The 27,971-nt window shown below is 45.5% G+C and overlaps 1 protein-coding gene across 12 annotated transcripts in view; it reads right to left on the reverse strand.

Moving 5' to 3' along the window:
• The window catches only part of LOC103346610 (zinc finger protein 39), a 93,832-nt gene that overhangs the window by 6,500 nt on the left and 59,361 nt on the right, over positions 1-27,971 (reverse strand). For 8 of the 12 annotated variants that reach the window (XR_016211497.1, XR_016211488.1, XR_016211487.1 and 5 more), the window contains 4 exons: positions 18,759-18,832; positions 10,947-11,045; positions 2,902-3,103; positions 186-298 (listed from right to left, as the gene is read on the reverse strand). Coding sequence is in view for 1 of the 12 variants with exons in the window: in XM_089301814.1 (XP_089157940.1) it covers positions 13,535-13,648; positions 18,759-18,832 (188 nt within the window). In the remaining 11 variants the exon portion in view is untranslated. The other 4 variants (XR_016211489.1, XR_016211498.1, XM_089301814.1 and 1 more) reach the window with 4 other exon arrangements.

A 27,971-nucleotide genomic window follows, 5' to 3' on the forward strand; every position in this document is an offset into this window, starting at 1 on the left:
GCAAAAGCGCCCTGGGGCTGGGGTGTTTGCTACCAGGGATTTCAAACTTAAAGACAGGTTTTCAAATTGGAGGCAGGCTCAGGAAATTTCCTCTAGGCCTCTCCGGATTCAGCCTCCCCCACACCCAAACTTAGACACTGGAGGCTGTGAGCATTTAGAATGAAAAAACTTAGAAAAGAATTCACCTGTTGCTGGCACTGTGGCTTAGGAAGTAAAGCTGCCTGCAATGCTGCGATCCCATATGGGTGTCAGTTCAAGTCCTGGCTGCTCCACTTCTGATCCAGCTCTCTGCTATGGCCTGGGAAAGCAGCAGAAGTTTGCCAAGTCCTTAGGCCCCTGCATCCCTGTGGGAGACCCAAGAGAAGCTCCTGGCTTCAGCTCACTGCAGCTTTGGCCATTGTAGTCATCTGGGGAGTGAACTATCAAATGGAAGACCTCTCTCTCTCTCTCTCTGCCTCTCTGTAACTCTGCATTTTAAACAAATAAAAAAATCTTTAACAAAAATAAAATACACCTTAGAAACAAAAGCAGAAAAAAATCCCATAGAACAATTTAAATACATCTAGAAAAGTCAGGTGTAGGGGCCAGTGTTGTGGTGTGGTGTGTAAAAGCCACCACCTGTGACACAGGCATTCCACATGCACACTGATTCTAGTCCTGACTATTCCATTTCTGATACAGTTCCCTGCTAATGTGCCTAGAAAACCAATGAAAAATGGCCAAGTCCTTGGGCCCCTGACAGCAAGGTGGGAGACCCAGAAGAAGCTCCTGATTCCTGGCCGTTGTGGCTCAAGTTCAGCCATTGTGGCCATTTGGGGTGTGAAGCAGTAGACCAAAGATCTCTGTCTCTCCCTCTCTCTGTAAACTCTGCCTTTTAAATAAAAAGAAAGCTTAAAAAAAAAAAAACTAGGTATAGTGGTTGGTGCTGTGGCGTAGCGGGTAAAGCAACTGCCTGCAGTGCCAGCATCTCATAAGGGCTGCTCTATTTCCTATCCAGCTCTCTGCTATGGCCTAGGAAAACAGAAGATGGCCCAAGTCCTTGGGTTCCTGTACCCATGTGGGAGACCTGAAAGAAGTTCTTGGTTCCTGGCTTCACATCAGCGTAGCTCTGGCCATTGTGGCCATCTGGGGAGTGAACCAGTGGATGGAAGACCTGTCTCTCTCTGCCTCACCTCTCTCTGTGTAAACAAATAAATAAATAAATCTTCAAACAAATAAATAAATCTTTAAAAAAATTAGGTTATTTAACATGGGGGACTAAATCCTAGTTTTATTTGAAAGACAGAGTTACAGAAATATAAAGACAATGAGAAAGAGATTGTCTATCTGGTCACTCCCCGTCTACAACAGCCAGAGCTGGGACAGGTTGAAGCCAGAAGCCAGGGAAGTCCATGTGGTTCTCCCACATGTGTGGCAGGGGTCCCAGCACTTGGGCCATCTTCTGCTATCCCAGGCACATTAGCAGGGTGCTAGATTAGAAGTGCTAGATTAGGAGCAGCTTGGACTCAAAGAAGCACTCTTATGGGATGCAGGTATGATAGACTGCATTTAACCGATGATGCTGCCCCCACTCTGAAAATTTTTAATGTCAGGGCCGGTGTTGTGATGTATGGGTAAGGCCACCACCTGTGATGCTGGCATCCCATATGGGCACTGGTTCATCTCACAGCTGCTCTACCTCAGATCAAGCTCCCTGCTAATGGCCTGGAAAAGCAGAGGAAAATGGCACAAGTGTTTAGGCCCCTGCTACTGATGTAGGAGGCCTGAATGGAGCTCCAGGCTCCTGCCTTCAGTCTGGCCCAGTGCTTGATTATTACAGAGATCTGGGGTTGAACCAGTAGATGGAAGATGTCTGTCTCTGTCTCTCTCACTCACCCTTTCAAATACATAAATAAATCTTTCAAAAATTCTAAACTTTGGGATGTCGACTTAGAATTATTTCTTATTGGGGCTGGTGCTGTGGCATAGTAGGTTAAGCCTCCACCCACAGTGCTGGAGTGCTGGCATCCCATAAGGGCACTGGTTCAAGTCCTGGTTGCTCCACTCCAATCCAGCTCCCTGCTAATGACCTAGGAAAGCAGTGGAAGGTGGCCCAAAGTCCTTTAGCTCCTGCACCCATGTGGGAGAATGGGAGGAGGCTCCTGGCTTCTGGCTTGATATCTGCAAGGTCCAGCCATTGCAGCCCTCTGGAGAGTGAACCAGTGGATGGACAACCTCTCTCCCTCTCTCTGTTATTCTGCTTTGCAAATATTTAAATAAATAAATCTTAAAAATATTTCTTATCCTTGGTAGCTTACTGTTTAGTGAAAACTTAGCAGGCAAAATTGAACAGTTATATGTTAACAACTTATGAAAACATTTACCAAAAGGCCCAATGCCTTCTACATATTTTAAGAAGCCAAGAGTACATGTATTTAGAAAAATCTTTCACATTTAGCAATTCATTTTTTTATTTTTTATATGAGCATTTATCATTTATTGGAGCAAAGAAAATTCATCCTACTGCAGAGTTGCCCTTGGTCTCTCTAGCTGCTGTACTGCTTTATCTCTCTTCAGTCACTGTAAGTCAGAGATGCTCTTATCCTTGGGAAGGAAAACCTGAGGTCTATTACCTCATGTCAAATTGGATAGGGTCCCCAAATCAGGAATCCATCCCATGATCACCTTGATGAGAGGATCTGGGTTGCGCATGGCACAAGCATCATGAGCCAGTAGGGGTGGGATTCCCTTTGTACCCAGTCATCCTCCTCACCTTGCACAGCTCATACTGGGCATTCTCTTCAGTGTGTGTTCAGTTTGTATACCACCTCCAGCTCATGTCTGCCACCACGTGGCTTCTGCTGTGATGTAGTGAACAGCAAGATGGCCCTGTGGTGTCAAAGATCAGGCACAAATACTCACCTGTCGGCTTGATGCTGATGTTTGCTCCATCTCACACATATCCATGAATCCAGCAAGGCTTGCAGCATCAGCTTGAACCTTGCTGTGGATTCTGACCCAGCACTGCTACATTATCTTCTCTACCTCCTCTCCAGTCAGTGTACACTTGAGTCCATTTCTCAGGAAGATGAGGAGAGGGAGACATCCCTTAGGTTGCAGAGGCCTGATGATGCACAAGGTGCCACAGCAAAGACAAATCATTTTTTAGCACTTATACTTACATTGCCTGAGAAACTAACATATTAGATAAGTATGGTTATTCTCTTAAGTCATGATCTTGCCAAAGAACAACTTTAAATTGGACTTTATAGGAAGCAATGAACATAGCATCATTCTTTTCATCTATTGTTTGTGCTTAGGTGAAAATTATGTTTTGATTTTAAATAACACAAATAAGCACAAGCAACTTTTAGACATACAACACTACACACATATAATGCATAGCATACATTATGACACAGGAAAATACAGAAATCTCTGCAACTCTTTTTAAATCTTTTAATCAGGCCCTATGGCTCACCATGTGGGTAGCCAATTAAACAGGGATGAATGTTAGTAAGAGAAAAGAAAAAGCTTATTTCTAGAAGCTGGCATCTTGGGGAAAGAAATTTCTCTCTTTTTAAGATTTTACTTATTCATTAGAGAGACAGAGCCACAGAGAGTGGGAGAGCCAGAGAGAAAGGTCCTCCACCAGCAAGACCACCCCCAAAATGGCCACAATGGCCAGGACTGGGCTGATCCAAAGCCAGGGGCCAGGGCCTCCCCCATATCCCCCACATGGATACTGGGTCCCAAGCCCCCCTGGACATCCTCCACTACATTCCCAGGCCACAAAGCAGAGATCCAGATCAGGAGAGGACCAACAGGGACATGAAATGATGCCCACATGGGATGTCAGCACTACAGGTGGAGGTCCAGCTCTATATGCCACAGTACAACCCCAAAAGACAGCTCTTGATATAAAATGTAATATCTGTTAAAGGGTTAATATTTTAAAGGATTTATTTATTTATTTGAAAGTCCAAGTTACACAGAGAGAGGAGAGGTAAAGAGAGAGAGGTCTTCCATCCAAAGGTTCACTCCCCAATTGGCTGCGATGGCCAGAGCTGTATCAATCCAAGGCCAGGAGCCTTAGATTATTCTGGGTCTCCCACTTGGGTGCAGGAGCCCAAGGACTTGGGCCATCTTCTACTGCTATCCCAGGCCATAATTGATAAAGGGTTTCTTAAAGACAAGGGTAGCTTCAGGGGGAGGTAAATAAAACAATGAGTCACCTTAATTGACAATATGTAAATGCCCAAGCTTTTTTCTGAAGAGGCTTTTTTTTTTTTCTAAGATTTATTTATTTATTGGAAAGTCAGAGTTACACAGAGAGAGGCAGAGAGATCTTCCATCCGATGGTTCACTCCCCAATTGGCAAGAGCTGTGCCAACCTGAAGCCAGGAGCCAGGAGCTTCTTCTGGGTCTCCTACATGGGTGCAGGAGCCCAAGGACTTGGGCCATCTTCTACTGCTTCCCCAGGCCATAGCAGAGAGCTGGATTGGAAGTGGAGCAGCCAGGTCTCGAACCAGTGCTCATATGGGATGCTGGTGCTTCAGGCCAGGGTGTAAACCTGCTGTACCACAGTGCAGGCCCCATGATGGGAACCTCTTAACCAGGGGGCTCAGCATCAGTTGGGTGAAGGTTTCTTTGTTAGCTGGGGCAAAAGTCCACTATTATACAAATGTTACTATTCACCAGAGTAATTCAGAATATCAGTAATTGCTTTTCCTATGTAAAATATGAAAAGGAAAAGGGAAGGAGGATGGCTTTAGTATGGTTACAACTACTTTTTGAAAGTTCCAATGAACTGAATATAATTACTTCCTGCTGTTAGTAACCTCAGTTAACCCTATTTGTTCCTCAGTGGGAACCTGAAAAATTTACTTGAGCATTGAACTTGGAAAGCAACTGTAGTCCTAGTAATGGTACTGGAAACTAACATACATAAAGATAATTATATCTTCATTAGAGATTTAGTAAGCACTCTGTTAGAGAAACATCTTTTATTGCATTATTAACTCTTGTACTTCACAATCAATTTTATCAGAGATGTCTGTGGAAAGTTACAATACATTTTTAAATATTTTTATTTATTTATTTGACAGATAGAGTTAGACAGTGAGGGGGACAGAGAGAAAGGTCTTCCTTCCATTGGTTCACTCACCAAATGCACACCATGGCTGACAATGCATGGATCCGAAGCCAGGAGGCATGGGCTGCTTCCTGGTCTCCCATGAGGGTACAGGGGCCCAAGCACTTGGGCCATCCTCCACTGCCTTCCCAGGCCATAGCAGAGAGCTGGACTGTAAGAGGAGCAACTGGGACTAGAACCCGGCACCCATATGGGATGCTGGCACCGCAGGCAGAGGATTAACCAAGGGAGCCATGGCACTGGCCCCTAACAATAGATTTTTAAGAGATCAGGGAGTCCCAGGGTCTCTGCTCTACCACTGGGCTGAGGCAGAGCTGAAGACCCTGCTTTTTCTAAATTGACAAGGACTCCTAACCTGTCTCCTTGGGCATCAACAGCCACAGACACAGTTGCTGGAAGGGTTAAGGGATTTAAATGATTACTCCATCCCATTTACCAGATCTCTCACAAAACCTCTACTGTTAGAAATCCACTTAACAGGAGCCAACACTGTGGCATTTTAGGTAAAGCAGCCGAGTGCCAGCATCCATTAGGGCCAGTTCTGGGTGCTCCAATTGTGATCCAGGTCTCTGATGTGGCCCTGGGGGAGCAGTGGAGGATGGCTCAGGCCCTTGGGCCCCTGCACCGGGTATATGGGTGTGAACCCAGAGAAAGCTCCTGGCTCCTGGATTTGAATGGGCCCAGTTCTGACCATTGCAGCCATCTGAGAAGTAAGCCAGTAGATGAAGGACCTGATGGAACAAGGAACAAGGACATAAGCCTCAGCCATTCTCCTGCATTGAACAAAAGAGATAAACATTGGAATGTACTCTTGGCCCATGAAACAATTTGGAGGGCCTGTGCTGTGGCATAGCGGTTAAAGCCACTGCCTGCAGTGCAGAAATCTCTTATGGGTGCTGGTTTAAGTCCTGGCTGCTCCATTTCCAATCCAGCTCTCTTCTATGGCCTGGGAAAGTAGTGGAAGACAGCCCAAGTCCTTGGGGCCCTGCACCCATGTGGGAGACACAGAAGAAGCTCCTGGCTCCTGACTTCAGATTGGTGTACCTCTGGCAATTGTGGCCACTGGGAAGTGAGCCAGGATGGAAGCCGCCTTTCTCTCTCTTCCTCTCTTTCTCTCTCTGTTTAACTCTGACTTTCAAGTAAATAAATAAATCTTAAAAAAAAAAAAAAACAACAAACCTCAGTCGGGTCTCACACTCCATTGTCTCCTTACTCCACCCCTTACAGCCACCTGAAAGACCAGTTACTCTGAACACCTGAAAGACCAGTTCCAGGAATTCCCCTCTGCCTGCTGCCCCTACCCCACCCCCATCCCCAGCTTCCTAAAATATAAAAAGGTCCGGTCCCTGGGTGTCAGGGCCTTCTGTCAGGTGTTCCATCATGGGCACATGGGCAGTTGCTGTTGGTCACCCATCTCTATGGATTTATTTTCTCTGAATAAATTTGGTCTGGCTATCAATTTGTACACTGCCTCCTCTCTATTCTGTGCCTCTTTTCCTAACAGGCCCCCTCATGTCTCTTTGTAACTCTGATTTTCAAATAAAATAAAAATTTAAAAAATTCCATTTAACAACCACCTTCTCTTAAATTTAACACATATGCAGGCCATGCAATATTACAATAGAATACTATTTTTTTCTTAGTCATAAGATCGTAACTATATCTTGCCAAATCATCCACGATGCAACTCAAGGTGATTTTGGATGGAAATTAAATTGAACCACTCATATTCCACCCAAGAGGAAGAAATTCTCATACAAACAACCAAATGAGTATTCTTCCAAAAAATATCCAAATTTTCTCACAGGAGGCTGAAGTAAAAATCTTAGAAACTGTTTCCCATATACCAGTACTACAAAAAATGACGTAAACCAGGTCCAAATGCCATGAGCCCAAAGAGCAGAGACAGAAATTTCAGGTATGCCCCTGGTTCAACTTACCCAGTCTCAGAGCTGTTGACTTCGTACACAAAGGGGAGCCATTGACTCCCAAAAGGTAGCTAATGTCACAGCAGGAAGAGAAAGGAAAGTCTCAGAGAGAAAGTGCTCTCAGAAACTGTGGGGATGTCCCCAGAGTCCCAGCCAAAATGTTAGCTCAAAAGCAGCTCTGGGGTGGAGGTACAAGTGACCACTGCCCTCCTTACTAATGTGAAAGGATTAAGCCACTTCAAAAATACATTCCAGGGGCCAGTGCTGTGGCTCAGTGGGTTAATGCCCTGGCCTGAAGTGCCAGCATCCTATATGGGCACCAGTTCTAGTCCCGGCTGCTCCTCTTCCCATCCAGCTCTGTGCTATGGCCTGGGAAAGCAGTAGAAGATGGCCCAAGGACTTGGGCCCCTAACCTGTGTGGGAGACCCGGAAGAAGCTCCTGGCTCCAGATCGGTGCAGCTCCAGCTATTATGGCCAATTGAGGAGTGAATCATCAGATGGAAGGCCTCTCTGCCTCTCCTCTATGTAACTCTGCCTTTCCAATAAATAAATAAAATCTTTAAACAACAACAAAAATACATCGCAGACTCCTGGGCTAGCTCACCAGTGTTGTTTCCAGACACATAATCCGGCTCTTGATGCTCACCACTTCAATTCGTCATAGCTGAGTACTGGCTAGAGGAAAGGGTGTACTTCCAGAAGGCAGCTGCAGTCTTGGGGAAAGAAAGTCCTCCCAATCCAAAGAAGCCTTTTTCTACCAAACCCAGAAGCACAGAGGATGTTTAAAGGGACAGGGGTAATTGGAGCACAGGGCTTGAAATAAAACAATGAGTCTATTCAATTGATAATTATGCAGATTTTCAGGCTTTGTTCTGAGGGAGGTCTGACTAGAAAGGGGAGTCCAGGGTGTCAAGTGAGAGGTGCTTTCTACCTCAGTTGGGGGAGGGTTCTCTGTCAGCTGGATCAAAAGCCTGCCCTTCCAAATAATCTCCTTTTTTTCAGTAGGCTTCTGAAACTCCTCTGCAAATATTACTCACAAGATTAGGGGAAGGTAGGATGCCTTCATTAGGACTACCATGCTGTTGGAGGAGGGTGATTGGGGGTTTATAAAGAGGTTCTAAGGCAGGGGGTGCTGGTGTAAGGACTAGATGACCTAATGGGGAGTCCTTGTAAGAGTGGACAAGATGCTTGCTTCTCCCCAGAACCTATTAGCAGTTTCTAGCTTTATCATGAGAATAGTGAGGAAGCAATGATGCCACCCTTCTGAGCTTCTAGTTTTAACATGAGAATAGAAAGAATTTGCCTATCCTACTGTTATATCTTAATGTTAGCTGTCGCAAAGCACACTGGACACCAGAGCAAGGGAAAGGGTTTATTGGGGAACAACCTACAGACCGGAGTGAAGGGGCGGCGAAGGAAAAAGTGAGAAAGAGTATATAAGAGAGAAACAGAGAGGAGAGGAGCTAGCAAGGAAAGAAGATTGAGCAGAGAAGAGGAGAGAAGAGAGCAGAGCCAAGAGCCCAGAGGAGGAGGCTAGAGAGAGGAACCAAGAGGGAGCAGGAGAGAAGGGGCTCATGTTCAGGAACAGGCCCTTTTAAAACTTTGCCTGAGGGCAGGCAGGGAAGCAGGAGCAGCAAATCCCATTAGGATGGGGGTGGAGCCTGGCTCAGGTAGCTGGGCCATGTGGCCAACTGTGCCAGTTTCCTAACATTCCCCCCTTTTGTTTTTTATAAAGCAAGGTTTGTATGGGATTACATTAGTCCCAAAAGTCCAAGAGGGGTAGAGGGACAATGATCTGTCTTTAGAGCTACTTCCTGCTGACATGGGACGATGATGTACTCTTCGCTGGCATGGGGCGATGTCTCAAGCTGCTGTCTCCTGGGTGGGGAGCCGAGTACATCCCTGTAGCAGCATTTGGTTGACTGCCTGGTTGCTGAAGGCCATTATCACCTGCTGTAAACACTTAGACACTGTAGTATAAAAGACAGGGTGAGAATAGTAACCAATGATCCTAAGAGTAGCATTAACCAGTTAATAAGGGGATTTTATAGAGAGGAAATGGAGGGGGTCTCTGGACCCTTGTGGGGACAGTTTGGTGGATGTAGCTTAAAGCTGATTCCAGCCAAGACTGGGAGAAAGGCCACTAACTTTTGCAGGTAGTGGGGTTTGTCTGTAGAGAGATTCTGAACAATCATACAACACTAAGTGGTGAGGAGGACCATCAGTACACACAGGTTGGGAGTAGAGCCATTGGTGGTAGAGGCTATGGTTACAAAGGAATGAGGCTCAAGGGGGCTAGATACAGAGGACAGAATTGTTATTAGAGGAGCTAAGAAAGGTGCTATTTGAGCTACAATTAAGTTTTCTGATTGAGAGGCAAATGGAACCTGACAGAAGGGGCTTGATAATAATCAGGTGGGCTTTAAAGCCTTGTAAATTATGAGGCTCAGACTCATCTATCTCTTCATATAGCCTACATCCTAAGGGAGGTGTGAACCTCCTTGGGGAAGGCACCCTGTTGACTTCCATTACCTAGCTGGCCTGGGAGGAGAGCTGGCCAGGTAAAGGCAGGTGGCATCTCTAACAGGAAATTTACAGCTCTGCCTGCAGTGTTGCTGACCCTGGTTGGCTGTCCCCTCAGCTGTGGTGGTCACTTTGGAAGCTGGGCTGAGTGAAGGGCTTTTCAGCTTAGAGCCAATAAGATCTGTGGCTCTGACCTGGGTGTCCTCCAACTCCAGGGCAGGTCCATTTCCAGTGATCCAACTCTTGGCAGAGCTGCCAGGGCTCTTCACAAGCTGACTTCTGCTGAAGCCCAGGCTTGCCACATTGAAAGCCACTGCAGTGGACTGGCCTGTTGGGTCTCCTTGAGGGCAGATCACTGCACAGAACAGCCATTAATAGGCCTGCCACCCATTGCTTCTGATGCCTAGCTTTCTTTTCCTCCTGGTTTTTGTTAAAGCAGACCAGAGGATGCAAGTCAAGGGGGTGCTCAAGTCCCATCTCTAATCTTCAGTGGCCTAAACTAGAAGCCTATAGTCACAGGCATGTTCTGTAGTAGTTTATGTTGAGGCAGACAATGCCCAGGAGGAAAACTATATCCTGACTTTAAAACCTTTTTTTCCTTTGTTCTGAAAGGGAGGTCTTTCCTATTTACTGTTTACCTCGCTGATGGCAAAGTAAATCTAGCTAAGAAATTATAACTTAAGCTCTTATTTTGGCTATGCTATTACAGAAATGTGTTAGCCATCTCTTTTATAAGATCTAAAATCAAATTTTGCATCTTGGAGATTCCTTCATAATAGAATTAGTTTCCTACCTTGAGGAGAACAGAGAAATGAGAGAACAAGTTGGGCTTAGAATAGAGAAATGGGGGAGCCAGTCCCAGATCACTTACTGACAATAGCAATATCACATGAAAACTTAGAAAGCAGTTTTAACCATTAGATAACAACTTAAGAAAACATTACCAGAAGGCCCAATGCCTTCCATAAATATTGATACATATATTTGGAAATATCTCTTAAATATCTAACATGATGTAGCTTGTTTAACCAGCAAATTAAAGCACAAACATATAAAATGTTTTTAGTTTTTTTCTATTAACAAGTTTAAAACATATGATACAGAGATTCAGGTCACATGAATTAAAATATATCTTTGAATAATTTTAGCTGTTTAAATTGAGCAATTTTTTTTATCTATAAGCCAATTAAATTTCTCAATAAATTTTCCCATGTAGACATACAATATATATATACACATGTAGCATAACATAATAGACCAATATTTTAAAAAATCTAACTTCTGTTTGTAAATTACCAATTGATTTGAATTACTTTTGTTTTTAGTAACCTCAGCTAACCATACTTTCTCACAGTTGTTACCTTTATTATATTATTGGCTTCATCTGTTTACAGAGTCATCCCAAAGTACTGAATAGAATACATGTGGCTGGAAAAATTCCATCAGAACCTATAGGACAGCTAAACACAGAAACAACAATGCTTAGTTTTATGAGCAATTCTGATATATAAAACTGTGGATGACAAAGTTTTAAGTTGCCACATTTAAAATTATAAACTCATTAACCAACAAGAGGCATTTGCTTACTGCACACAGTATTTTTGAAAGCACCTGTAGGATTTTACAAAGTATTTAACCCTTTAGGCCTCTGGGGCTTTTTTACTAAGATAACTATTGTGTCTAGTAACACAAGATCATTAGACTTTTTAATTCTGACATTTGTATTAATAGCATTTTATATTATAGAAACTTAAAATTTAGTACCACTTCACATCTTGACAGTACTTCTAATATAATCCAAATAGCCTGATTAGTTGGTGTCTCTACAAGGTGAGAGACAGAAGTCCTTCGATTTTTTCAGTTGGGCCCAAACTGGAAAAACCGAAGTCCAAAATTTACTGGAAATTTCAGAATCCAAGTTCTTTGAAACTTTGATCTTTGATTTTTTGAATGCCTGTCAGGAATGTCAAGAAGCCTCAAAATCCAAAATATCTGGTTGAAGTAAGATTCTTTAACATCATGACATAATATAGACCAAATTTGATCATTGTTACAAGGTAATTATTTAAATGTTTGAAAAGAAGCACATATTTAAAGAACCCATAGCTGTTAATAAAAATTCAGCTGTTTTTAAACAATTAGAATTTAACAGACATCAAGAGAATATAACAGGTTACTTTAACACATTGCTTTAACAGAGGATTAGATTTTAATTTTATGTCAAAGAGGAATAGATTAGTATACTTGTGATGTTTTCCATCTGCCAATGTCCTTGATTTAATTTTGAAATAACCCATTAAAAATTTTTAGAGTAAGATTAAGGTAACACATCAAATTTCAGCCTGAGTTACTTTAAACAGTGTTGAACTATTTTCAGTTTATAAACTAACCCGAATAGATTTTTATAGAATATAACATGTTGAGTATACAAAAGTTTTACCCAATTTAAATTAGCAGTTACACCTAAATGACTTAGGATGCTGATATATTTTTATCTGAATTTAATTGAAATTAAAATTGCATTCATACTCATTGCTGTTTCATTGAGTACTGATTACCCGGAAACCTGTTAAAATAAATTGCAAAATAAATTTAGCATTTTACAAAGCAATAGTTTTAAAGGTAGTGGTATTCCTAAAGAAAAATTACAGTGAGCCAGGTCCAAGCAGGAAATCTGATTTTCCTGTCTGGCTTGTTCATGATAAAACAAAAGAGCCCTAAGAGGGTGGGATACCTAATTTGTTTCTCAATAAGCAGGGAGCCCACAAGGCTGCGACTACCATTCCCTTGCTATTCTTATGGTAAGACTGGGACTGGAGAGGGACAAAAGACCAGTTGAAAACCATGGAGACCGCCATTCCCAAACCAATAAGACAGAGATAGTAGACTTTCGTCTCTGAGATAAAGAATTCCTAGGTGGGAGGGGGAAATACAGTGAGTGGGAGTAGGAGCTCAGGAGGAAGTCATCTGCAAGATCAAAGGAAGCGGTGGTAGTGGCAGGAACAGGATCAGGGCAGAAGAGAGGATTTTTTGCTCAGGCTTCTGGCCCCTAGTGCGAATCTTGGAGACCAGAAGGACTTGAGCGGGAGAGCAAGAAGTACACAGGGAAGGTTTAGTTCGAAGATAGGAAAAGGCTTGAACGTATGGAATCTCCTTCCATTTTCCCCAATGCTCACGGGAGTGATACTGAACTTGAATGATAAAGATCTTCAGTGTTATCAGGGTCAAACTACTCTGAATTCTGATCCCTCAGGGCCAAATGCCCCACCATGGAGGGGCCGCTTTTGAGGGCTGGGGCCAATTTGAGAGGGACCATCAGACAGAACGTGGTTAGAGAAAAGTTCCTATTGCAACCTGTAGAGTCAGACCCGTGGATTGCAAGCGTCCTTGCATCCCGGCTATCTGACTAAGGAGAGAATATGGGAATGTTAGAGTCGACCACCCGAAAAACGTCACCAAGAGACATGTATCTTATGCAAACAGCACGGGGAAGTTTTATTGATTATCCAGCATGCTGGGGCTGTCTGATCATCATGAGCAGAGCAGCCCCGAATAACCAAAGGTTAGGGTTTGTAAAGGCAAAAACCGCAAAATCGGGAGGGGGGAGAGAATACACGGTTGCTAAGCGGTTGCTAATATCTTACAATCAGCAATTATGATTTTAAGACATAGACAAATCACATTTTCATTATTAGCTCAGGTAACCCAGGTGTAACCTTTTTATTTTTAAGCTTGAGCAGTCATACTAGGGGGTTTTTGTGCGTTGCCAAGGGTTATGTAGTGTACTGCTATTGTCCGACAATTTGAGATCATAGTTTCAGACCAGAGTCTCACGGGGTGGGGGGGGGGGTGCTTTCCCAGAATGCAGTCTCAAGGGCTCCAAAATGGAGTCCCTACTGTCAAGGTGCTACTTTACTCTGTCTTATTTTCACAGCTGCAGCAGGAAGCTTTAAACCTGTAAGCTTAAGCTTAACTTTTTACACCCGCACATATACAATTTAAACTCTTCAGGAACAGAAGGCGGGGTCGTCACCCAAGCACCCGCTGGAGCCCAGGGCCTCACCTGTAAAGAGGTGAACAGAGATGGAGTCGTCACACGAACCCACTGTTGCCTGGACACAGTGTCCGAAGAGTCTAAAGGCCTTAAGTAGGAGTGGTGGCTAGAGTTCAGTGCTAGAGTCAGGCGAGTATCCCACATTAGACCACGACTCAAATAGAACTCGCAGTGAGGGCTTCCCGTTCCCTGTCTTATATCAAAATATGGAAAGCCGATGTGTGGATGAAGATTAAAGAGCATTAAGTGGCTTGCAAAGAATTCCAGAGGTGTGCTTTGTGACCAACAGAAATCCAGGACCCCAGAGCACTGGAGCATGCTGGATTACCAAAATGAGGCTATCCCAGCCATGGCACCAAAGTAATATCTTATATCTTATGAGCACCGAGCTCATCTCGCGTGGACCGCCCCAGTGGGCGTCAGGAGTAGGTGTGTCCCAGCAGCAGCCGCCCCCCCCTCCCCCGGGAACGGCCCCTCCCTATACAAGCCTTTCCCATGGGGAGTCCTGGACTGCGCAAGCGCGAGCCTGCGAGCCAGAGGGAGATGCTGCCTGGGGCTCCTCTTCCCTCAGAGAATGTTTGTGCGGCCTGGGGGCGCCCACAGGTGTGCTCCCGAGGCCTGCCGCTGCCTCTAGCTAGCACCTGGGGCCAGTTGGCAGTGCCGGCTGGCCGGCCTCCTAGAGCCAGGGCTGTGGCAGGCAGGCTCCGCGGGCGGGCGGGCGGGCGAAGGGCAGACGGGAGCCGAAGGGGCCCGCCCGCTCCGCTCCTAAGCGCGCCCTGGAGGCCAGGACCCCAGGGGGCAGAAGTGGGTCTGGCTTTGCATTGCCCGACCAGCGGGAGGGAGCCGGCCAGGGGCAGCCAGTTGCATCCTCCTGGGAACTGCCAGCGGAGGCTTCTGGGGAGTGCGCTGCCAACTCTTGTCTTGGCCGGGGGAGACCTGCCATCTCTGTGCCTCCAGCCGGACAGGCAGGCTGCAGGGTCGGGCGCAGCGGCCGTGGGGCTCTGGAGCTTGCTGCCCTGCCCGTGGGCGGGGCCTCCACGCGCCAGCCAGGTGGCACAGGGTTCCTGGGGCTGCGCCTCATCCCGGCCCAAGGGAGGTGGGGGGAACCTCGGAGGCGCCCTGGAACGCAGGAGGGCCCAGACTCTGGCCCTGCCGGCACTCGGAGAGGGCCCACGCGTGTGCGCTCGGGCTCAGGAGGCCACGGTGGGACAGCCAGTACCCCAGCACCAAGCTCATCATCTGGCGTGGACCACCCTGTGCGCATCAGGAGTAGGTGTGTCCCAGCAGGAGCCCCTAGGAACAGCCCCGCCCTACCAGCTCTTAGCGCAGGGAGTCCTGGTCTGTGCATGCATGAGCCAGGGAGCCAGAGAGCCAGAGGAGGACGCTGCCGTGGGCTCTAACTGTCCTCAGGGAATGTTTGTATGACCCGGGGACCCAAGGGAGGTGGGGGGAACCTCGGAGGTGCCCAGGAACGCAGGAGGGCCCAGACTCCGGCCCGCCCTACCAGCACTCTGAGAGGGCCCACGCGTGTCCGCTCGGGCTCAGGAGGCCACGGTGGGACAGCCCGTACCGTAGCACCGAGCTCATCTCGCGTGGACCGCCCCAGTGGGCGTCAGGAATAGGTGTGTCCCAGCAGCAGCCGCCCCCCCCCCCCCCCCCCCCCCCCCCGGGAACGGCCCCTCCCTATACAAGCCTTTCCTGTGGGGAGTCCTGGACTGCGCAAGCGAGAGACGGCGAGCCTGCGAGCCACAGGGAGATGCTGCCTGGGGCTCCTGCTTCTCTCAGAGAATGTTTGTGTGGCCTGGGGGCACGCGCAGGTGTGCTCCTGAGGCCAGCCACTGCCTCTAGCTAGCAGCTGGGGCCAGTTGGCATCGCCAGCTGGTGTGCGCAAAGGGCAGATGGAAACCGAAGGGGGCCCACCCGCTCCTATGCTCACCCTGGAGGCCAGGAACACGGGGGGGGGGGGGGGGGAAGCAGGTCTGGCTTTGCAATGCCCAACCAGAGGGAGGGAGCCAGCCTAGGTGCAGCCAGGTCCATCCTTCCAGGAACTGCCAGCGGAGGCTTTTGGGGTGCACGCTTCCAACTCTGGGCTTGGCCAGGGGATACCTGCTGTCTCTGTGCCTCCAGCCGGACAGGCAGGCTGCAGCATCAGGCACGGTGGCCGTGGGCCTATGGAGCTTGCTGCCCTGCCTGTGGGCGGGGCCTCCATGCGCCAGCCAGGTGGCACAGGGTTCCTGGGGCTGCGCCTCATCCCGGCCCAAGGGAGGTGGGGGGAACCTCGGAGGTGCCCAGGAACGCAGGAGGGCCCAGACTCTGGCCCTGCCGGCACTCGGAGAGGGCCCACGCATGTGCACTTGGGCTCAGGAGGCCACGGTGGGACAGCCCATACCCCAGCACCGAGCTCATCTCGCATTGACCACTCAGTGTGTGGGGACCCATGAGCCGGCTTGCTGACCATTTGCAATAGTTACTGCTGTGTGGATGTTTATGGTGATATCAAGATCGTTCATAACCCCAGGCTAGAGTCAAAACAACTATGGCCTTGGGGCTTCCTGTACTTCTTTTCCCAGTGACCAAGGCTGAGAAAACACCAGGTGGAAGCTTGTTGTTAGCATCGGAGTCACCTGCTACGTGACCAGGAGCTTGATTGGATGAAGGCGGGTGATCACCTCTATGGTTGGACAAGGAGCGCATGGACTGTGCATGATCAGGCACCCGATTGGAGCACCGCCGCATGGACTGTAGCATGGACTAAGTTTGCATTACATGCTTCAACAATGTTATACTATATAATTGTTTGTGAAATGGTAACAGGAGCTTTCTTTTTCCTGCTTAAATAAAAGTCTACTGAAGACCGATCAGCTGGGAGCACTGTCGTAGCTTTGCGGGCAAGGGAGCGACACAGTGGGCATCAGGATTCGGTGTGTCCCAGCAGCAGCAGTCCCCGGGAACAGCCCCGCCCAAACAGCTCTTAGCGCAAGGAGTCCTGGTCTGCTCATGCATGAGCCAGGGAGCCAGAGAGCCAGAGGAGGATGCTGCCAGGGGCTCCAGCTGCTCTCAGAGAATGTTTGTATGACCCGGGGACCCAAGGGAGGTGGGGGGAACCTTGGAGCCACCCAGGAACGCAGGAGGGCCCAGACTCCGGCCCTGCTGGCACTCTGAGAGGGCCCACGCGTGTCCGCTCGGGCTCAGGAGGCCACGGTGGGACAGCCCGTACTCCAGCACCGAGCTCATCTGGCGTGGACCGCCCCAGTGGGCGTCAAGAGTCCGTGTGTCCCAGCAGCAGCCGTCCCCGGGAACGGCCCCTTCCTAGGCAAGCCTTTCATGTGGGAGTCCTGGACTGTGCCTGCACTAGCAGGTGAGCCAGAGGGGGATGCTGCCTGGGGCTCCTGCTTCCCTCAGAGAATGTTTGTGCGGCCTGGGGGTGCCCACAGGTGTGCTCCCGAGGCCTGCCGCTGCCTCTAGCTAGCGCCTGGGGCCAGTTGGCAGTGCCGGCTGGCTAGCCTCCTAGAGCCAGGGCTGTGGCAGGCTCCGTGGGCGGGTGAAGGGCAGATGGAAGCCGAGGGGGGCCCGCCCGCTGCTAAGCGCACCCTGGAGGCCAGGAACCCAGGGGGCAGGAGTGGGTCTGGCTTTGCATTGCCCGACCAGCAGGAGGGAGCCAGCCAGGGGCAGCCAGTTGCATCCTCCCGGGAAGTGCCAGCAGAGGCTTTGGGGGTGCGTGCTGCCGACTCTTGTCTTGGCCGGGGGAGACCTGCCATCTCTGTGCCTCCAGCCGGACAGGCAGGCTGCAGGGTCGGGCACAGCGGCCGTGGGGCTCTGGAGCTTGCTGCCCTGCCCGTGGGCGGGGCCTCCACGCGCCAGCCAGGTGGCACAGGGTTCCTGGGGCTGCGCCTCATCCCGGCCCAAGGGAGGTGGGGGCACCTCGGAGGCACCCAGGAACGCAGGAGGGCCCAGACTCCGGCCCTGCCAGCACTCTGAAAGGGCCCACGCGTGTGCACAGGCTCAGGAGGCCACAGTGGGACAGCCCGTACCCCAGCACTGAGCTCATCTCGTGTGGACCACCCAGTGGGCATCAGGAGTCGGAGTGTCCCCGCAGCAGCAGTCCCTGGGAACAGCCCTGCCCTACCAGCTCTTAGTGCAGGGAGTCCTGGTCTGTGCATGCATGAGCCAGGGAGCCAGAGAGCCAGATGAGGATGCTGCCAGGGGCTCTAGGTGCCCTCAGAGAATGTTTGTGCAACCCGGGGACCCAAGGGAGATGGGGGGAACCTCGGAGGTGCCCAGGAATGCAGGAGGGCCCAGACTGCAGTCCTGTAGGCACTCTGAGAGGATGCATGCGTGTCCACTCAGTCTCAGGAGGCCACAGTGGGACAGCCCGTACCCCAGCACCGAGCTCATCTCGCGTGGACCGCCCCAGTGGGCGTCAGGAGTTGTGTGTTCCAGCAGCAGCCCCCCCCCCCAGGAATGGCCCCGCCCTAGGCAAGCCTTTAGTGTGGGGAGCCCTGGAGGGCGCATGCACGAGGCATTGAGCCAGAGGGAGATGCTGCCTGGGGCTCCTGCTTCCCTCAGAGAATGTTTGTGTGGCCTGGGGGCGCCCGCAGGTGTGCTCCTGAGGCCGGCCGCTGCCTCTAGCTAGCACCTGGGGCCAGTTGGCAGCACCAGCTGGCCAGCCTCCTAGAGCCAGGGGTCCTGCAGGCTCCGCGGGCGAAGGGCAGACGGAATCTGGGGGGGCCCACCTGCTCCTAAGTGCGCCCTGGAGGCCAGGAACCCAGGGGGCAGAAGCGGGTCTGGCTTTGCAATGCCCAACCAGAGGGAGGTCCATCCTCCCGGGAACTTCCAGTAGAGGCTTTATGGGTGCGTGCTGCCAACTCTGGGCTTGGCTGGGTGAGACCTGCCCTCTCTGTGCCTCCAGCCAAACAGGCAGGCTGCAGGGTCGGGCCCGGTGGCCATGGGCCTATGGAGCTTGCTGCCCAGTTGCCCCTCTTCCAGGCCAGCTATCTGCTGTGGCCAGGGAGTGAAGTGGAGGATGGCCCAAGTACTTGGGCCCTGCACCCCATGGGGGATCAGGATAAGAACCTGTCTCCTGGCTTTGGATCAGCACGATGCGACAGCCTCAACTCACCGGTGTCCGTGGCCATTGGAGGGTGAACCAACGGCAAAGGAAGACCTTTCTCTCTCTCTCTCTCACTGTCCACTCTGTCAAAAAAAAAAAAATAATAAAAAAAAGAAAATGATGCTTTAAGAAACAATGAATTTGAACAACCTTTCTCTTGACTGTTGAGAAACAGTTGTTTTTTAATTTTTGCTTTTCTTTTGTTTTCCTTTATCATATTTTCCTTATTTTTTCTTTCATACTAATTGTTGGACTCTTAACATAGAGTTAATCATATGTGTAAAAAGTTAATAGAAAATAGGTGTTAGCAAAAAATAAGAGAAAATAAAAAGGAAGAGGAAGAGGGTGGGGGTGTGGGTGGGAGAGCAGGCACAGTAAGAAGAATTACCAAGATTCTAAGTATGTAATTATAAAATGTATGAATTTTGTAATTGTAAAGCAGTATAGTTTTGCATACATTCATATGGACTTACTTCTAAAGGTACAGTATAAAAACTTGCAATGGCACCCCAAATTCCCATAAGCTGCTGATAGAAATAGCAACTCAAGTATTATAGATCATATGGATAGGCTTAAGTGGTAAAGTGATCATATAGATAGGATCAAGTGTTAAACTGATCAGATAAGTAGTATTAGGTGTTTGGTAATAATAATAATAGAATTCAAAAGGAGTGAATGCTCCAATATGGGAAGTAGTCCATACAGCAGACTCATAGCATGACAATTGCTTTAAGTAGAACTCTGATCTCAGAATCAGCCCTTAACGCCATTCTGGTCTGACTGAAAAGCCCAGGAGAGCATTTCAGGCATGGAAAGCCTAGACAATGTGATAAAAAATGTTCTAGATGAAGAAGTTCTGTGGATGAGACATCAGTGAAAAGAAGTGGTCATCAAAGAAGGATATATTTGTCTCTGAATGGAGGAGAGAACTACTTTTCTTATGGCCTTGTCTAAATACTGATAAAGTTTGTGGATCCAAAAAGCTTCCATAGCCCAAGCAGCTCATGTTAAGAGCCTCAGGTGAGTGCAGTCATCTGAAAGCTCCAAGTTGACCCACCACACTCACATTCCTGTGAGAGAAGTTCTCCCAGCCAGCCCTGCACTCACTGGGTGTTGAGGCTCTGCTCTGCCTGAGCTGAGATTCTTCCTTTTTGAAGCCCAAACACCAGCCAGATGCTGAGACTCTAATTGCCTTGGAGATCTGTGCTTTCTGGCTCAGAGGCACCACTCCTGCAGACTCTGTGCAATTCCTCTCTCTGGGTCTAAGACATGTCATGAGGAGCACGAGAGGTTCTTTGGGATCCCTGAGTGGTTGGTTTATACAGTGTGTTGTATTATACAAATTAAAACATGTGATTTTACTACTGCATAATAAAAAGCCTTATTGGAACCAAGACCAGCTCCATGCCATTACTACACTCATGACAGTTGGTGTAGTCAGCAGGATTTTTAAAATATCCACTCAAAATCTCTCCCAGGTGATTTTAAGCTTGGTATGAGTATTTGCAAGAGTCACCTCCAAAAGGCATTCATGGCTAAGGCTAGGTGGCTAAGGCTGTGGTAAGACTGGCTCTGGTAAGGGATCACTAATACCCATATAAGTTGGGGCCTTGATGAAGGGGACCCAAATTAGTGACCTCCAAAATGTACACAGAGCTAAGGCCAGGTGGTCAGGGCTGTAAAAAGACTGGCTCTCGTAGGGGCAAAATGGGTTTCTAGACTCAAGACTCCAATACTAAGTCTCTTGACCACAGGGGCACCAGACTAGTTGCCTCCAAAAGGCACCCATGTCTAAGGCTAGGAGAACAAGGTTATGGTAAGAGCAGCTCTGGTAGGGGTAAAATGGGCCTTTGATGCTGATCTCATGAGAACTAAGTTTTAAATGTGTGGCTGGCTGTCTAAAAGGCTATATAAGTACCTAGAATGGGAATTTTACTACCTAGTAAGCATTAAAGATCAATGTGTGAAGGTTAGGAGGTATTTGAGGGGAAAGTAGGTTAAAGTGCTAATCAGTCTGGCCATCTATATAGCATAATTAACCTTGGTTAAAAAAAACTAAATATCAGCATAAATACATATGTATTTATTTATATTGGTATAACCAAGTCATATGGATATTTTGTACTTTGTGTAGATATTTACATAATATGGGTACAAATTGCCATATTGTTTATAAATATGAGACAAAATTAGTGAGATCTGGGAGAAAATAAAAAAAATGAAAGAAAAAAGAGGTAAATGAATTAATGGTTAATAAATCTTGATACAAGGTGGAATTAATTACTCAAGAAAAATTCACTAAGAGTAAAAAGGGGACTGATGTTTACAATTAACTTACACTCTCCAGAAGTAGTGGAGCCAATCCTGGCAAGAGCTCCCCCTCATGAAGTCCCTAAGATAATATGCAGATACTGACTCAGATTTATCTAAGGGAAGGGAATTAGCCGGACAGGTATTAGACAAGACCCAAATTAATCCATTCTTAAATAATTACCCATTCTTAGAAAATAAACAAGCTAAGTCCAGCTTACCAGTAGCTGCTAATAAAGAAAATAGGACTCAAAGAACAAGAGATCACAAAGTCAGCATAGAAATCAGAGTTTACACAAGCTGAACTTCAAAAATACAGGTAGGACGTTGCCCAAAAAGGGACTTAAGATGTTGAGTTCTTATACAAGCTCTGGACTAAAGGAGCAAATGGCATTTCAGTTAGTGGGTGAGAAATGAATATTCTAGCTGGAATAGTAGAAAATTGGGTAATACATGACAAACTTTGTCAAATGATAGATGATTATATGATGAACAGTCAATTTTTGACTGGATAGCAGAAGCTTGGCAGCAAGCTTTCCCAATATTAGATTTAGAATCTTTCAATGCCCGGATTAAATGTAATAATATCAACCAAGCCATAAGGCTATGTAGAAAAATTGGGGTGTTAATGATATATTCCTGAGAGGTAACCACTCCAATGATGGTGTCAATGGATTAAAAATGTAATTATTAAAGGTGGACCACAACACTTGCATCTTACCATGATCTCCACCCAGATGGGGACCAGAGTAATGCAAGAAATTGTTGATTACTTCCACCAGGCTAGAGACCTAGAAGAGGGTCAACATTTATCATTTTTAACACCCAAACTCAGACATCTGCCTCTTTCTTTGCAAATCCTAATGGGGAAGGGTTTAAAAACATACAGTGGAAACCCAAACTAAACATAAAATAATTACCAAAGGGGAAACATAGCAAAAAAACTCCAACAGGGGACTCCAGAATTACCCACCTTACACCAGAAATCTGTTGGGCCTCAAATTCCCTCCAAAATCTCTAAGGCCAACAAAGTCTCCCTCATACCGCCAAAACAGGCAAGAGTCAGGGAATAGCCCAATCAGCTCAACAGCACCCCTCAATGGGGATACAGGAAATTCAAGTTCCCAAAATGGAAACCCAAACCCAAGATACAATTAAAATGTAACTGTATATATATTAGATATTTATAAATTTAGTAATTAACATTAAAAATATAGGTTATGTTAAAATTCTTAACAGATACAGGAAGCCAAGTAACCATAATTAGAAACATAGACACTAAAACTAAAACTAAGATAACTATTGAAGCCATTAGTGGACAGACTATAGAGGTGTATGACATCCTGATTAAAATAAAAAATTATGTTAGGAAAGATTTTAGGTAAAGCAATTCTAGCATAATCCCCATGTAATATTTTGGAAATGAATTGGATCCCAATGATATTTAAAGACCACATTCACCTTAAAAATCAGTAAAACAATCATTACTAGCAGCTATTAATATTCAACCAATTGAATTATCAATACCAAAATCAACTTTTACTAAACAATACCCCCTAAAAGTAGAATAAAGAAATAATAACAAAATAGGGGAGCTTTTAAAGTAGGGAATAATTGAACAAACTGAAACCTTTAATTTCAATAGTCAGGTATGGTCTATAAAAAGACCACAATGGTGAGTATAGATTCAAAGTAGATGTTAGAAACTTAAATAAAAATGTACCTGCCATGCCAGGAAACTTACCAGAGGTAGAAAAATTATCAATAAGCTTACTATGGACAATCTTAAATATTTTGCCACAATAGACCTAATTGATATGTTCTTTAGCACTCCATTATCTAAAAATTCAAGAGAACAAACTACATTTACTTGGAATAAAATTCAATATCAATTCACTAGGCTATGTCAGGGATATAAAATATTCCAAATATTGCACATACAATAATAAATGGATATCTAAAAGAAATTAAAAATAAAAATCCAGATATGCAAGTTTTAAGATACACTGATGATTTAATAATTTATGGAGATAAGAAAGAGTGGCTAACACACTTTAGATAAGCTTATCAAACATTTAAGAAGTAATGGATGGACAATCACCCAATCTAAAATACAAAATTCAAGCCACCAAGTAAAATTCTTAGGCATAGAATGGAACAATGAGGGTAAAACAATCCCTAATACTATAATAGATAAAATAGGGAGTTTATCTGCTACAACAGAAAAAAAATGGAGCACAAGATTAATTGGATTATTTGGATATTGGAGGAGTCACAGTCCATATTTACAAATTATATTTAAAGCAATATATAAAATTACTAGAAAAGCATCCAAATTTACATAGGGCAACAACAACAAGCCCTCCAAACTTTCAAAGAATATGTATAATATGTTAAAACATACTAAGAATTACATAATATAAAGGGAGGCAAAAGTACTATAGACATTATATTTTTGGAAGGGTATGGTAACTGGGCACTTTATAAAATTATTGAAAAACACAGTATACCAATTGAATTCTACTGCAAGTGCTTTCCATACTCAGCTTTCAAGTATTGATTATTTCAAAAAATAATATGGACTTTATATGAAGTGCTGAGAAATGTGAACCCCTATGCCAGGACCAACCTATAGAAATCCAAACCATAATACTTGTACTACCAAGGGTTAATTTGACTGGGTAGGCAATCCACAGAGAACATCTGGAACCAAAGGCTTTAACTTGGAAACGGCATATCCAAGAATTCATGAAGAACCACAAGGCAAAGATAGGTGGCAACGTATCAAAAGTCAGTGCACAGGTGGCTGAGATGACAACACCACTACCACAAACACAAAACCCACCATCTAAACCCTTTGGCACTTGGGGACCAACGTGATCAGAGCAACTCAGGAATGCCTGGTTTACAGATGGCTCAGCCTTGGTAGACCCTGGAAAGGTGCAGCCTATAGACCCTCAGATGGAATGATCCTGACAATAGAGGGAATAGACAAATCAGCACAACATGCAGAAACTCTTGCAATTTGGTTAGCAGTAGAGAAAACAATCCAAGAAGGACACAAAGGCATTTACATTTGCAATAATTCACAGTGCTCATACAATGCAGTCACAATTTGGCCTAGTAAATGGAAGAAAAATGATTGGCAAATCTATGGTAACGATATATGGTCCAATGAGACTTGTACTAAGATATCTGAGTCCAAATAAACTTAAAATAATGATTTAACAAACTTAAAGTAATGATTGCTCATGTAGATGCCCATACTAACAAACCCAATCATGAAGCACAATACAATGAGGTTGTAGACAGATTTAGTAAAATAGATCAAATAGCAACTATTAAGCTAAAAAAAAAAACTGTAATAATTGGTAAATTAACATACCTAAATTGAAAATCACTAAACAAAATTGAGAATATAAAGTAAAAATACACTAAAATTAAAGAAAAATCCAAATGGAAAATAGTTAATACTGATCCATTAGAGATAACAAAAGAAACCCTTCAATTACATCAATGGCTAGGACACATAGGAACACATGCAATGTACAAATGGGTTCCTGATTGAAACCTACCCATCTCATGGCAACAGTGTAAGAATGCTATTAAAATGTGTACAGATTGTCCAAATATATCACCAAGATTTAGACACAGATAGCCACCATTAAATTATAAAATTAGAACATTTAGCTGTTTACTACAAATCGACTTTATAGATTCATTACTCAAGCTCCAAAAGAGATATGCATGTACAATAGTAGATACTGCAACAAGACTGGAAATTGCTAGAGAATGCAAACACCCAAACCAGGACAACACTATTAGTACTTTATGGACATGGATTTCACTCTTTGGAGTCCCAACAGTGATTGAAAGTGATTAAGGATCTCATTTTATGGGATATAAAGTTAAAAGATGGGCAGAAAATTTTGACATAATATGGAACTGGGGCTGGCACTATGGCGCCATGGGTTAACATCTTGGCCTGAAGCACTGGCATCCCATATGGGTGCTAGTTTTAGTCCTGACTGCTCGACTTCCTATCCAGCTCTCTGCTATGGCCTGGGCAAGAAGTACAAGATGGCCCAAGTCCTTGGGCCTCTGCACCTGCATGGAAGACTTGGAGGAAGCTCCTGGCTCCTGGCTTCAGATTGGTGCAGCTCCAGTCATTGAGGACAATTGAGGAGTGAACCATCAAATGCAAGACCTCTCTTTCTCTCTCTCTCTCTCTCTCTCTCTCTCTCTCTCTCTTTGCCTCTCCTTTCTCTGTGTAACTCTGACTTTCAAATAAATCAATAAAAAATAATATGGAACTATCATATGGCATATAATCCACATGCTAGTGGTAACATAGAAAGGTTTAACAGATGAATTAAACCTGAAATACTTCTAGACAATAATAATTTAAAAAATTGCAAAATGCCCTAGACATTGCAGTTTCTGAATTAAACTCCAGAGCAAGAATAAACAGAACACCCACATAAAGTATAATACAAAATGCCAATGACTTATTAGAAGTAACATCACAACAAAATTCAAAACACAAAGTCAAAACTTATAAGTTAATTTAAAAAAACCTTTAAGGGCTGGTGCCGTGGCTCACTAGGCTAATCCTCCGCCTTGCAGTGCCGGCACACCGGGTTCTAGTCCCAGTCAGGGTGCCGGATTCTGTCCCAGTTGCCCCTCTTCCAGGCCAGCTCTCTGCTGTGGCCAGGGAGTGCAGTGGAGGATGGCCCAAGTCCTTGGGCCCTGCACCCCATGGGAGACCAGGATAAGTACCTGGCTCCTGGCTTTGGATCAGCTCGGTGTGCCGGCCACAGCGTGCCAGCTGCAGCGGCCATTGGAGGGTGAACCAATGGCAAAGGAAGACCTTTCTCTCTGTCTCTCTCTCACTGTCCACTCTGCCTGTCCAAAAAAAAAAAAAAACAAAACAAAAAACAAAAAACAAAAAACAAAAAAACATTTAAGGATCAAATGTTATCCTCACAAGAAATTATAGCTAATGGACCAGGAAACACATACTGGACTACAAGCAATAAAGAACAATCAAAACTCCCAAGGAGAGATGAGTTAATATTTTTGTAAACTCAAGTCAATTTTCTTGTGCTGGGGCTAGCACTGTGGTGCAGCAAGTTAATGCCCTGGCCTGAGGTGCCAGCAAGCCATATGGGCACCATTTGAGACCCAGCTGCTCCATTTCTGATCCAGGTCTCTGCTGTGGCCTGGGAGGGCAGTGGAAGATGGCTCAAGTCCTTGGGCCCCTGCACCCACGTGGGAGACCTGGAGGAAGCTCCTGGCTCTTGGCTTCAGATCAGCACAGCTCCAGCCATTTTGGCCAACCAACGGATGGAGGACCTCTCTCTCTTTCTCTGCCTCTCCTCTCTCTGTGTAACTCTGACTTTCAAATAAATAAATAAATCTTTACAAAAAAAGAAAGAAAAAAAAAAAAACACTTGTGCTTATCTGGAGTAGGACCATGCCGGCAAATAGCCAACCCAACCTGGATCCATCAACAGTGCAGGCCATCACTACCTTCATCAAAACCATTACTGCCCTTGGATGGATTTATGACAACCAACTACTAGACATCCTGGTGAGTATCCTGGACAAGAGTCCAACCTCAGAGTTTGAGTCCAACATCTTCAACATTTACACTGACACAGACATTAAATTTAACATTCAATAACACTGATCTACCCTGATGATGGGATGCCAATCTGCCTGTGCAACCCCATGAAATCAACTTCAAGATTCTTCCAAACATGCTTCCTACAATATATACAACCTGTTTAACCTTTACTGTGGTTGTCCTGTCTTGACATTAACATTTTATGAACAGTCAGTGAACAGCACTGACTGGTAGAGAAAGCTCATGTCCAACTACACCTTGTTTGATCAAAACCTTAAAAGAATAAAATTCAGTGGATATTAATAACTGGACTATAATCACTACAAACCCATATACATATATGGTAGACCTGTAGAGCCCAGATGGAATTATACAAAGATTCCATTCATCACCTTTTACACCGGATCAATTCCCAATTGGATACACAACCCAGGAATGTGAATAAAGAGCCTAGGAGTGTATGGAAACAGATGAAAATGATGAAGATATCATCTTGATTGATGATGAGACAGACAGCATTGGTATAAATCAAGAATAGTTCATCAAAAATATAATAACCTATATCAATGACTTACTTCCACAATTAAATATTCATCATCTCACCATTGTATACCAATTATTGGCATAACCAATGAGAAGACATCTTGACAAATTTTACTACTGCTCCTGAGACAGAAACAGAATAGTATGAGATGCCTCATCATTTCCTATATTATCCTTCAATGTCTTCAAATTTCAATCTCAAGCCTCCCCCCACCCCGCCACATTTCACCACCAACCCTACTACTCCAATCTACAATCATACTGACAATCTGGAAACATCTTGATGAAAATATTACCAAAGTGGCCAGATACTTTGATCATAAATAGCTTGCCAAAAACATCTCTTATAACATTAATAACTTTTATGCCAAATATCCCTTCTGCTTTTATGTAAGTCAGTATGTTTATACAGAACGATGCAAAGAATACTGCAAAGCAAATAGAAGATATAGTGTCTGGCAAGCAGAGTTTTGGCCAGTGAACAATTTGGCAGAGCTTTGACAAGATGCAGCAGATCCACTCAGCCATCACTTGTAATAAGCCATTGTTGCCCAAGAGGATGGAAAGCAGTTGTGAGGCTTGATTTTTATCCCCCCTCTGGGGTAGGTGGGCAGTGATTGTGATCTAGGGCATCCTCAATCACAGGTCCATCCTTTTTGGGTGTCACCAACCAGAAGTTGATTTTGGGTGTGGCCAATGGTGTGATAGAAGCCTTCTGAGTGTGACCAATTGTGATACAG

Source organism: Oryctolagus cuniculus, chromosome 8, assembly GCF_051225735.1.
Source record: "Oryctolagus cuniculus isolate XC-2025 breed Fujian yellow rabbit chromosome 8, ASM5122573v1, whole genome shotgun sequence".
NCBI classification, from domain to species: Eukaryota; Metazoa; Chordata; class Mammalia; order Lagomorpha; family Leporidae; genus Oryctolagus; species Oryctolagus cuniculus.